Genomic DNA, 13,123 nt, shown 5'->3' on the forward strand with positions numbered 1-13,123 from the left:
CTCTACATCAATCCTAGAATAATTCCTTCGCCAAAAAATTAAGCCCAATACCGATTGCAGGATCCAAAAAGCAACTCTACACGAGTACATCGATCAAAACGACAACAATACAATAACATTAAATTGCCCAATTAAAGCATCTTAAGCAAAACGGATGCAAACAAAATGTAGGACAGTCGCATAGATCTTAAACCAACAAAGCAATTAAAATAAAAATAAGAATACGATTATAAGGTTCCAACTCCAGAAACACTCCTGAAAGCAGATTGGAAACAGTTCCGTTGGGATATAAAGTAAACCAGGTGCAATGACAGAGAAAGCAGTGGCTCAATTTCAAGAACCTGATTGTCTTATTATCGAAATCACCTGTGATCATCTTCTTCCATCCCATCATAACGATCACGGCCACCATATTGATCATAACGATCACCATGGGCATCCAAATCGTATTCTGCTCTACCTCGATGATGATCATAGTAGTGTTGGTTATCTACATCTGAACGCCTACGCCCATGACCATGCTGTTCATACCATCCGAGATCCTCATCTGGCTCACCATGATCATAGTCCCTCTCGCTGTGCCTCTCTCTCTCATGTTTGGACTCAACAAGGTCATAATCAGATTCCCTATCCCTATCCTTGGAACGCCCACGGTCATGGTCATAGTCGCCAACATCATAATCCCTGTCCCTATCCCTCTCACGATCTCTTTCTCTATCACGCTCATAGTCACGACCACGATCCCGGCCTCGTTCACGTGCTTGGCCACGATCACGACCACGGTCTCTCTCTCTTTCCCTATCTCTGTCTCTAGTTCTTTCACGATCTCCGTGGTGTCTATCCTCTCTATCCCGATCCCTTGGTTTGTCATGGGAGCGCGGTCTGTCATGGGAGAGCTCACGAGACTTTTCACGCTCCCTCTTCCGTTCCCTTCCTCTATCACGGGATTTTTCCCTTTCACTAAGATTTCCAAGATAAAACAGATAATTATAATATAATTATGATTGACACAATCACAAAAGCCTAGAAAATGGTTCAAGGCAAAATGAATTCTCCCAATTATGCTGAAATAAGTATTCAGCCAGCAACATTTAAATTTACCAGAGATTGTAAAGATAAAAGTTGGTGGAACAACAAAGCTAAATCTTACCGGTCACCAGGTCGATCCTCTCGAATCCTTGGCTCCTTGGAACGAGATGGTCCTGATTGAACTTGTTCCCTGAGTAGCAAACGATAGCATTAAATTTCAAGAAAAAACAAACATAGCATTTAATCTCAGGAAAATAAACAGGTATTTCAGTCCAAGCTTGATAATAGTAGACTTCAAGTTTTATGAGAACATTGGCCAAGCAAAAATTTTGGAGTTCAGCTTACCTCTCCGAAGAAACCTGAATTGAAGGTGGCCTACCAACATTTATTCATCAGCATTACAATATGATGTATAACCACCAATATAAAGTACCTTTGACTAACATCTTCACCTCCAATCCTGGTTGTTCCAAGTCCACCACCTAGCCTCCGAGGGCGCCAATTTGGGACTGTCCTACCACGCTCAACATCCACAAGAACCCTTCTTCCATCAATCTTCCTCCCATCAGCTTGTTTATAAGCAGCTGAGAGATGTTTGAAAGCATATATTAAAAATGCATTCTATGACTTCCGGCTCAAAAGAAAACAAGATAATCAAAGCAAAGCAAACCTTTCATGTCTCGAGTATGCATGTACTCGATGAAAGCATAGCCTCTTGGTTTATTTGTGGATTTATCAGTAACCAACCGAACCTGGTCACAACAAAGAAATAATTAACACGGTTGAAAGTACAGAAGAAAAACAGTCTCATGGGAATCACATAATTATAATTGTTGATGCTTGATCTCCACAGCTAAGTTCTAGCAGTACAAAATGTTAGAAATAGAAAATTCCTAAATGGCACGGCAGGCAGGCATTATGCCTCAAAAGCCGTGCTCACCTTTTAATCATAGGGCTGCCGTTGTGAGACGATGACCACCATTGCTAGAGTTGCAGATAAACCGATGTATCATGGCATATTTACCAATTGTTGAACAAACTAAACTCCCCTTACCAGGAAATATTTAAAAAAAAATAGAAAATAGTTAAGAGACTAGAAAATACCAGAACACCTTCTCAACCGATGATATGTTTTTGATAGCCTTTAAAAGCCAAAAGTAAAGCTTTTATTAGCAGGAAAAGAATGAGCTAAAAACTTAGATAACAAAAGGAAGAGATGCTAATACTCCCAATTTTTTACCCAGGGCATGAAAAGAACAGATGTCAGCCATCTTTTGTTGCTTGAAAATAAAGGCCAAAAGGTACACAATGCACGACAGCTCCGTTCAACATAGCTTTTCAACTTTGCTTTCCAGGAATGAAAAAACATGTTTGGAATAGGGTTGTAAGATAGTGGGGAACGAGAAACAAAATAATCAGCCCCTTACCATAGGTACCTTTTATAGAAGCTTCTTAATGGTAGAACAATACCTAAAGTGTGGAAAGTTCACCTATTTCTGGAGATGATTTCTACATCCTACCATATTCAAGCAACTTGTCAATGGGTCAAGTGAAATTTACAAATTCCCCCTTACCAGTGATACCTGTTTTACTTTCGACAACTTGAACAGACACTCAAACATGATACATTACGGAAAAGGCAGAAGCTCAGTGCACTCGTAAATATTAATGAGTAGTTGCATACATTGCATTTAAAAGTACCATAAAAAATTAAAAAGATAGACAATGACAAATTACAGCATACCAAGTTTAAGCAAACATATAAAGAATTTGTCTTTAGTATGCTTAAGCAAATATGCATATATGTCAAAAAATCAACTTTTACACAAAAAGGTATATCTTTGTTTTGAAAATACTGCAAACGAAAAACTTTTTAAGGCTTTAAATTTATATCATGAAACTAAAATCTTGTCAAGGGAACAGAGAGGATAAAGCAGCTGCATAACCTCTTACCAAACCGCATGAGGGTTCTCAAAAATACCTACCCGCTTAATCGGTCCATAAGACTCAAACTCCCTTTTAATTCTACTCTCGGATGTCTCATAATTCTGCAAAAAATAATATAAGCTAGTAACTTATTCAAGCAGTAATAATTGATATGTGAAATTAGATGTGAAACTAGGCAAATTCACTTACAAGTCTAGCAACAAACAATGTCTTGTATGGATCACCTGAAATGTTGGGGTCGTTATTTGGATCATCTGCATAGAGGACACAGATTCAAAATCGTGGGTGGCATCCGTAGATAATCTTAGTAGGAGAGTGCAAAGGAGTGTATTATGGGATCGTTTAGCCTTCATGGCAAGGTGATTAAAGTGTTCATTCCATTTGTTAATAGGAGACCGAATTATAAGGATAAGACGTTTGCCTTTGTGCACTTTGCAAGCAAGGAGGATTTGGTTAACGCCAAGGAGAAGATGAACAACGTCTTCGTTGATGGGATGAAAATATCAGTGTCGACTGCGAAATATCAGAGGAATAGTTTTCCGGGGAACTTGAAGAGCAATGGTGTTGCAGAGATTGGAAGTGTAGGTGTGGGGATATTGAAAAGGAAAAGTGCAGTATGTCTAGAGGCTGAGGTAGGAAAGAAAGAGATGCTGAACAGGTTCCATGATGGTAGAACATACAAGGATACGGTAGTGGGTGTGAAAAAAGTTGAGGGCAATACAGTTGGAAGTTTTGGAGATAAGAGGGAGGAGAAGAAGCCTTTGGAAGTCTTCATTCCAATGGAGGAAAGGTCATGGTTGAGATCGTCTTTAACTGGTATCTGCAAAGAGATTTTTGAGGTCGAATTTGTGCAGAGGGCTTTAAGTAATGAAGGAATTAATGTCAAGGTGGTTAGATGGGGATATGCAAAAAATGCATATTTGATAGTATTCCAGTTGGTGGAGGAGAAGGATGTAGCAGTGGAAGTTAAGTGGGAGGCCCTATCCTTTTGGTTTGAAAGGTTGGAGCCTGTGATGGAGGAGAAGTGTGTTCCATTACCTTATTGTGCAGTATCCATGATCGGTGTTCCATTAAATTGTTGGTCAGTTTCATTCTTTACCAGTTTGGCGTCGAGATGGGGCAAATTAGTGAAGATTCAAGAGCAAACGGCACAAAGAGTAGATTGCAGGGTGGCTAAGATGTTGTTAAGGGAGAGTCCGTTTGACATTCCTCCCCAAGTAACCATTAATACTTATGGAAGGTCTTTTATTATTAAGATTAAGGTGGAAAGTAGCGATGACTTCTTTCCTCAGCTTGATGATGGGGATGGAGAAGACGGTTCTGGAGGAGGAACAGTGGATCCTTGGGAGGAGTCCTCGTCGGAAGGAAGCAAAGGGGATGATCGAGGAGGTCTGCAAGGGCAGTTGAATATCCAGCCGATGTCAGAATCTCTGAATAGGGTTGAGGAGTGGGTTTGAGGTACTTCACAGGGGAGTGGTTCACTTAACGAGGGAAATTTGAAAAATAAGGTTGAAGGCAATGAGAGTTTTAATGTTGACATTGGGAGTGAGGGGACAGAACTAGGGGAAGGTTACAGTAATCAGAAAATGTCAGGGGTTTTTTCTGAAGGGAGAAAAAGAGTGTCTAGCTTAGCAGGAGACACCTTGGGGCAAGATAAAGTTGTCCAAGATGATGGGCTGATTTCCAGCAAGGGTGGGTTACAGGTGTTTGGGCCTGAGCAGGAAAGTCCAATATCAAATACAAATGGGACTAAGACTGCAGTTTCTAAAAAAGTCACACAGGAAGAATTTGGTATACAGACTGGACATGTTTCTTTGACTCAGCGACATCCTTCTGGGAGAAGTGCGTCGGTTAGTAAAGCAGATAGAGGTTTTCATAACAAGGTTTATGCTAGGAGGTGGGATGTTAAAAGTTGTGGTGGTAAGGATGCTGATTATGATTCTGAAAATGAGAAACAGGGGGTGGTAGAAGCATTGGAATGTTGGAATGTCTCGAAATTATTGGGGGTCAAATTTAAAGGAGAAAAAGATTGTGTCCAAAGTTGCTTCTATGGTGAAAGATAGAGATGATTAAGAGGAGGTGGTAAGATCATGGGATTATGGTAATAAGTTAAGTATGATGGTAGAGTGGTCTATTATGTGTTGGAATGTTAGGGGTTTGGGTAGGAAGGTCAAAGCCCGAGCTATTAGGAGATTTGTGGAGGAGAAAAAACCTATATTTTTATTTCTTCAAGAATCAAAACTGGAAAAGGTCAATTCTTTGTTAGTAAGGAAAATGGGAGGCAAAATTCTTACTGGTTCGGTGGTTGTGCTTGCTGTAGGTTCTGCTGGTGGCTTAATAACTCTGTGAAATCAGAAGGTATTTATGGTTAAGGAAGAGGTTATCCATAGTAGATTTGTGGCAATAAAGGGATGGATGGATGGTGGACCAGATATTTGTTGTTTTGTAAATGTTTATGGTCCAAGTGTGGAGGCTGATAAGGAGATGTTTTTTTAGGGAACTAACTTCCTTTCTGGATCAGGTGGAATGTCTAGTTTGCTTAGGTGGAGACTTTAATGCCATTTTGACTCAGGAAGAGAAACGGGGAGGTGTTGTGAATTCGGTATCAATGAGTCTTTTTCGAGATTTTGTTTCTAGAGCAAATTTGATTGATTTGCCTTTAGTCGGAGGACAGTTTACGTGGTGTAATAATAGGGAAACTGCCACTTTTGAGAGGTTGGATCGGTTTTTGGTTGATCAGAAATATTTTTCTTATTTTCCCAAGATGAGTCAAATTTTTCAACCAAGGTTCGTTTCTGATCACAATATTATTGTGTTGGAGAATAAGGAATGTAATTGGGGTCCAAAGCCGTTTCGTTTGTTTAATTATATGTTGGAGGAGGAAGGTTTTAGTGAGATGGTGAAGAAGGAGCTGCTCAAATTCGGTACAAAGGAGCTGCTCAAATTCGGTACAAAGGAGAAGGCATTGTCCATTTCCAAAATTCTTAATCGGGTGAAGGACGAGGCAAAGAAATGGTCTAGTAAGGGTTATCTTCAGCTACCAGGGCAAATCAGATTGTTGGAGAAAGCTATTCAGGAAATGGAAATGGATTTGCAACAAGGGATTTCCAGGGGGTCAATGAAAGCTATTGTGGAAGCAAAGAGAGAATTATGGGAGCTACAAAAGAAGGAAGAATCGATTTGGCTGCAAAAGTCTAGGTTGAAATGGAGTTCGGAGGGTGATAAGAATACTAGGTATTTTCATCATAGTGCAGCAGTTAGAGGGAGGATAAATTGCATTAAATTCCTCAAAGTTTATAATGAAGTCATAGAAGATCCAAGATTAATTAAAGCCGAAGTGCTGAAGTTCTTCAAGAAGTTGTTTAGTCAAAAAAATACACTGGGGGCAAAGGAATTAAATCTGGAATTTCTTAAACTTTCAGAAGGTCAGTGTTCAGCATTGGAGAAGCCATTTACTGAAGAGGAAGTTTGGGAAGTGATTGTTCATGCGGATAGTAATAAAGCTCTGGGTCCGGATGGTCTGAATTTAGGGTTTTTTAAGAAGTTCTGGAATTTCTTGAAGGAAGATGTGATGCTGTTTTTTAAGGATTTTTTTGAGGGAAAGGAGTGGGAGTCGGAGGTGAATTATTCCTTCATTTCCCTTATTCCTAAGAGAGCAAATCCAGAGGGGTTGGAAGATTTTAGGCCAATTAGCCTAGTGGGGGGATTATATAAAGTTCTTTCTAAGGTCTTAGAGAGAAGATTGAGTTTGTGTATTAATGATATTATTAGTCCGTCTCAATTCGCTTTCATTCCGAGTAGAAACATATTGTACCATTCGTTTATTGCAAATGAAAGTATCGACTATTGGAGAAAGAAAGGGTTGAAGGGAGTTGTCTTCAAGGTGGATTTTAAGAGAGCATACGATTCGGTTGATTGGTCAATTTTGTTGCAAGTAATGAGCAAAATGGGGTTTGGTGACAAGTGGAGGTCTTGGATGTTTCAATGTATGTCAACAGCCACGATTTCGATTTTTGTTAATGGGTCACCTACGGAGAAATTTAAAACAACTAGAGGACTAAGACAGGGATGTTCGCTTTCGCCTTTGCTGTTCAATTTGGCTGCGGAGTTGTTGCACTTGTTGACTAAAGCAGTAGAAATGGGACTGTTTTCGGGTTTTGATTTAGGAGTTCAAGACAGGGCATTCAAGTTATCACATCTACAATTCGCGGATGATCTTATAATCTTCAATAAGGGTTCCACCCGTGATTTGAGGAATGTTAGGAGAGTTCTACTAATTTATGAGCTTTTGGTGGGGTTGAAGTTAAATTTAGTTAAAAGTAGGATTTATGGTATTAATGTTGAGGATGGAGAGTTGGCTACTTGGGCAAATGATATTGGTTGCTCGGTGGGTTATCTTCCATCAGATTATTTAGGCTTACCTTTGGGGTACAGGAGGAACTCGGCTACTATGTGGGAGCCAATAGTGACGAGATTTACTGCGAAATTGAGTGGGTGGATGGCTAATTCCTTGTCGTTAGCAGAAAGGGTAGTGTTGGTTAAATCGGTACTCTGCTCTCTCCCCGTCTATTTTCTGTCCATTTTCAGAATTCCAGCTTCTGTGTTACTAAAACTTAATTCTATCATGGCTGCATTTCTGTGGGGGGGTTCGGCGGATAAGAAAAAAATCCATTGGGTCAACTGGAAGTTGGTTACTAAATCAAAAAAATTGGGGGGTTTAGGGATCCCAAACTTATCACTGTTGAACAGAGCTTTGCTAGGGAAATGGGTATGGAAGTTTGCATCAGAAAAGTGGTCTTGGTGGAAGAGAGTGGTGTGTGGTGTTTATAATCTGGACTCAAATTCCATTATGATGGGGAATTCCTGGACAGGTCGTGCATCGTGGATTTGGAAAGGTGTGGTTAAAAACTTCTTCAACAATGATGGTTTTGGGGATTGTGTTAGACGGAATATGCGTTTGAAGACAGGGAATGGGGTAGCTGTGGAGTTTTGGAATGACGTTTGGTTGGGGGAAGTTCCTTTGAAAGTTTTGTTCTCTAGACTTTTTGTTCTTTCTAACAATAAAGAGGGCAAAGTGATGGAGTTTGGGGAGAATAATGACTCGGGGTGGGTGTGGGACATCCAATTAAGAAGAAATTTGGCTGATTGGGAATTTAAGCAATGGTTATAGTTGATTGCTATGTTGAATAATATCTCCCTATTTACTGATGTAGATGATTGTTGGATTTGGTTAGGGAATGGAGAGGGCTGCTATACAGCGAAATCTTGTATCAACACCTTCATTGATCAAGACGAGTCTGGGCAGAATCAGCAAAATTGGGATAAGCATATATATTTGGGTAGGGATTGCACCTCCAAGGGTGGAAACGTTTGTTTGGCAAGTACCACATCAGAGATTGCCGGTTAAAGAGGAATTAGTGAAGAGAGGAGTGACCGAGATTATTGATCATCTATGTGTATTGTGTGGTAGTGAATTGGAATCAGTTTCACATTTATTTATGCATTGTAAGATAGTGTGGGGCCTGTGGTCAACATTTTTGAAAATGTGGAATGTGTCTTTGGTGATTCCAAAGCATATCATTGATATTTTTCATTTTGTGGGATGATTTAATGCCTAAATATTCGATCTGGAAGTTCATTCCAAGGGCAGTGATGTGGTCAGTGTGGAAATGTAGAAATGAAATTATCTTTCAGAATGGAAAGCTGGATTTGGTCAGACTGTTTTTCATCATTCGATTTAGAGTAGCTTCTTGGTTTGTTGCAAGGTTCAACGATGTGGTTATTCCTTAGATTCACTAGTAGGTGATTTAAAACTTGCCGATTCGAGGGAAAAGAAACGATAGGACTGCTCTCAATCTTCTTGCTGGGTTCCTCCCCCGGATGGGTTCTTAAAGCTAAATGTTGATGGAGCGATGGTTTCGGGTTGGGATAAAGGAGGTATTGGTGGTCTGGTTCGGGATACTAAAGGTGTGTTGCTTCAGTGGTTCTCTGAACCAGTAGGGGGAGGTCCTATAATGGCAGAGTTGTTAGCGATTAAAATGGGGTTGTGTCTTATGGAAGAGCAAGGTTATGTTCTTAATAAGAGGTTTATTCTGGAAACTGACTCAATTAATGCTTTGAAGTGGATCAAGAATCCGGGCTTATGCCCCCCTTTGTTTCTATCCTTGGTGAACGATATAGTTGCGCTGTTGGCAAGAAAGGATATTATTATAAAGCATATTTTGAGAGCGGCAAACTGGGAAGCTGATAAACTAGCTAAAGATGGGATAGGGTGATTCTTGGTTTATATTGGTTATGTTGTTTTGTAGGAAGTGTTATATTCTGTGTTGTAAGGTTTTGGAGTTAAGTCTTATGTTCTTCATTTGGTGGTTTTGGAGTCTATTAGGCTCTACCTATGTATTATTGTTTTTATGAATAAAATTTTCTAGGCACTCTTTTCCTTCTTCCTTAATCCTTCATGTTACTCACATAACATGGAGGATTAGAAGGGGGATTTTAATGAGGCCACTATTCTATCCAAAAAACTTAAAGAAATGAGACTTTACAGTTTTTTAACTCCTCGGCAGCCTTCTCCATACCCTTCTCTAGTCGCAACTTATGAATTCTCGCTCTTCGTTGTGCCTAATTCAGAAAGAAAGAAAATCGTTCCAAAATATAACATAAGTTAAAACCTTATCCTTCCATCAAATTAAGTCAGTGAGCCATAATGCAATGTACAATTCATTTTCACAACACACTCACACAGGTTTAATCAGCTAATAGTACTAAAGTCTAGGAATGTTCATTCAGTAGTGTAAAACTATTACTGAAACAGATTAACCAAATTTTATAGTTTTCCTTGTTACCCAAAAAAATCAAGACTTAACCAGCCAAAATATTTCGGTTAATTCAGGCGGTTAAGTTAGAAATACATCTTAAAAATCCTAATTTTTCGTAATTCCAATGACATATCATATCACTGACAATTAATTCTAAAATCAATAAAAAATAAAAGAAAGAAACATAAGAAACGGTACCAAAAACAATTTAATCATGCAAAGCATTTCACAGAATAAAAAACACAATAACTTCTACTTAAGAATAAGTATCCTACAGGTGTTTCTGCTTCCTGAACAGGCGGGGCATACTCAGGATCTCCTGGCTCGGCGAAGTGACTTACAAACCGTGCCATCCCTAAGAAAGAAGAACAAAGCCAAAAAAACCAATAAATGAAAATTTTCGAATTCAAATACAAAATACACAACAATGACCTGTGTACGGAGGCAATTTTCTCTTCTCAGGAGGCGGTTTAAACTCCAACGGAGGTCGTGGTTCAAAGAGCTTCAAAAGATTGGCTGTTAAACCAGTAGGATGACTTTGCCCAATCTGCAAAGTAAACAAAATCGTATTTAATCATCTTAATCCCCCACCCCACCCCTCAGAATTAGATCACATTAATTTTTTACCCGCATCCAGTATTTCAAAAATCACAGCAAATCTTCATTTCGAAAGACTAAAATAAAACTAAATTAACCAAATAGAATTCGAAAACGGAAAGTAGCACACATAAAATTATAATCTACAATAATCTAAAGCTAACAAGTCGAGATCAAACGTAATCGGATCGCGCTCTTAAAAACAAGCGCTAAAAGAACGAACCAGCTTGAGCTGTTGAATATTGGCGCGATTCTGAGGGGGTTTAACGCGGGCCTGAACGACGGCGGCGTTTTGGTTGCGCATGAAGGCATCGTTGTAATCTCCCATGTTGAATGAAGATCAAAGGAGGCTTAGCTAGGGTCTCTTTCTTTTCCGAAACAAATCGAGGGGTTAGGTAGTTACTTGTTACATATATATAATAGGAAACAGTTATTTATATTTTAGTTCTTGAATTCCATAATATGTTTATTTTAGTCCTCAAATTTTTAAAGCTTGATAATTTTTTCTAAAAGTTTTAGTCCTTCCAATATTGACGTGGGACACTATTTTTTTTTCCGAGCAAGGGACACTAATAATGTGTCTAATGGCACATTATTAGAATGATCAAAATAAATAAATTTAAATATAAAGGAAAAGTTTAAGATTAAATAATTAGAGTACGTTTGATTCACAGAATATAAGATTATTTTTTGGAATAAGATTAAATGTTGTATCACTTGGTTAACAGAAAAATATAAGATTACAGTATTTGGTTGGGGTAATATAAGATTATTTAGATGCATATTTTAACAAGTAAAAATTTAATATTAAATTATAAATATTTGAATGAAAACTTATACAAATATTTTAATTATTACACTGTCTAAGTTTTAAAAAAATAAATTTAACATATAATTAATATAATTAGTATATCAAACTTATAATTTTAAATAATTTTCATAAGCATCATATTTATTTATATAAAATATAATATAATATGTAAAATAATATTGTGATCTCGAGTGGACAAATATATTATTTTTTAATGTATAAGATCTATTTTTTAATAACTCAAAATTAAATATTATTTTAAATAATTACATTTTTATAATAATAATATTTTAACTCATAAATTATAAATAATTAATACTAAATATTGAAAATATAAAATAATTTTAACTACTCAAATTTATTAATATTTTATTAAATTAAACTTTTTGTATATTATTATTATTAAGTTTATAATTTTGAGTACAACACGAAGAATAAGAATTGATAAGGATCTATGTGGAAAAAATTATTATTTCAGGGGTTTTTATGTTATAAGTGGTTGGAATTGTTCATTACCTAAGAATTTCGAGGTAATGACATTCTCACCATTTTAACCCTAAAATACTACTATTGATGATAAGTTATTACATGATAATGATCTTTTCCGTGAACCAAACATGCGAATATAATTCCAGAAAAGATCATTTTCTTTTCCGCGAACCAAATACCCCCTAATGGTCATTGAACTTTTATGATGCTTTTAATATCTAAACTTTTAAAACTTACATTATAATCATTAAACCTTTAATTCGCTTTCGTTGCAATCATTTTCGTTTTTATCACTAAGAAAAACTAACGTGGCACGTTAAAAACTCCTAAAAACATAAATAAAAAAAAGAAGTTGTTCTAGTGAGATGAGGCACTAGATTCCTTAATTAAGGTCAGAAGTTTGAAACCTAACGATTGCGAACAGAGCAAACTGGGTTGGGATGATCACCCACCCATAATGGGCCTCTGCAAAATTCGGTCTAGATTAGTCAATCAATAGATCAAATACCAATTGTTAATTAAAAACCATATAAAGTCAAGCTTTCAAATTGTCAGTCATGTCCAGATCATGTGTATTATCACCATCGAGTATTCTTCTGATCATTGTTGTAACTAAACACATACAACACTCACAATTCTCTTCCTACAATCATCGAACTATTCATCACCATCATTTCATCCAAGTACCTAGCACAACTGGAACACCATCACCATCCGTTTCCAAACGAACTAATAGCATCATTTGATCATCATCTACATCCACAACCACTATTAGCATCATACAATAAAAAATAACAAAAATAAACAAAGAAGTAAAGAAAAATAAGAGAAAGAGAAAACTACTCATCTCAGTCTTAGGGAGTTTTTGATGAATAGAGCAGTCGTCGGTAAATTTCAATGATGAAAAAATTTCTTTTAGTTAGTAGATTAACATAATTCAGTTTCAAGTTGATCCAACGGTTAAAATGACATATCAAAAAGTTATAACTTTTAATTTCAATTGAGATTTGATGAGATTGGAAGGCTTTTTAAATGAGTTTGAACTAAAAGAAAGAAATAGAGAAAGAAATACAAGAAGAAGAAGAAGAGTAGTTCAATGATCTTTTCGATTGGACAAATCATAGAACAATGACAAAAGTGACGACAAAAGAAGAGCGACAAGTGTCAACTTGAAGGAAGAAAAGTTTTAAAATCTTAAGATATTTTTTTCTTGAGGAAAATGAAATTAAAAGAAAAAAATATGACCTAACTTGATCTTACCTTAAAAATCCTATTCAACTAAACTCAAATCCAAATTAAAAAAAAAAACTTAACTGTGCCAAGTTATGTTTGGATGAAATTCTCATCTCAAAAAAATAATGAAATAATTTATCCCTATCATAAGTTTAATTTGGTGCCACTTTTGCATTCAAAGACATTTTTTATATTGGTT

The 13,123-nt window shown here is 36.9% G+C and overlaps 1 protein-coding gene across 1 annotated transcript; it reads right to left on the bottom strand.

Annotated features, from left to right (window-relative positions):
* Positions 1-91: 91 nt before the first annotated feature.
* Positions 92-10,805, bottom strand: LOC120185822 (U1 small nuclear ribonucleoprotein 70 kDa-like). Its single transcript, XM_039189928.1, has 10 exons — positions 10,615-10,805; positions 10,227-10,341; positions 10,070-10,149; positions 9,522-9,597; positions 3,166-3,230; positions 3,015-3,077; positions 1,700-1,781; positions 1,463-1,613; positions 1,151-1,219; positions 92-960 (listed from the first exon to the last, which is right to left on the bottom strand). Exons 1-10 carry the CDS (start codon positions 10,717-10,719, stop codon positions 363-365), a joined length of 1,404 nt encoding a protein of 467 aa, XP_039045859.1. The 5' UTR covers positions 10,720-10,805; the 3' UTR covers positions 92-362.
* Between the last annotated feature and the right edge of the window lie 2,318 nt (positions 10,806-13,123).

This window comes from Hibiscus syriacus, unplaced genomic scaffold (genome assembly GCF_006381635.1).
Source record: "Hibiscus syriacus cultivar Baekdansim isolate YM2019G1 unplaced genomic scaffold, ASM638163v2 tig00113124_pilon, whole genome shotgun sequence".
Classification (NCBI taxonomy): Eukaryota; Viridiplantae; Streptophyta; class Magnoliopsida; order Malvales; family Malvaceae; genus Hibiscus; species Hibiscus syriacus.

What these genes read in the sequence shown, in the direction of transcription:
- LOC120185822 (XM_039189928.1), bottom strand. Translation starts at nt 10,719, where the DNA reads ATGGGAGATTACAACGATGCCTTCATGCGCAACCAAAACGCCGCCGTC. An exon ending in AAAATTGCCTCCGTACACAG is followed by an intron (nt 10,150 to 10,226) that starts GTCATTGTTGTG and finishes CTTCTTTCTTAG; the next exon opens with GGATGGCACGGTTTGTAAGT. An exon ending in CTTATGGACCGATTAAGCGG is followed by an intron (nt 1,782 to 3,014) that starts GTAGGTATTTTT and finishes TGTTGTGACCAG; the next exon opens with GTTCGGTTGGTTACTGATAA.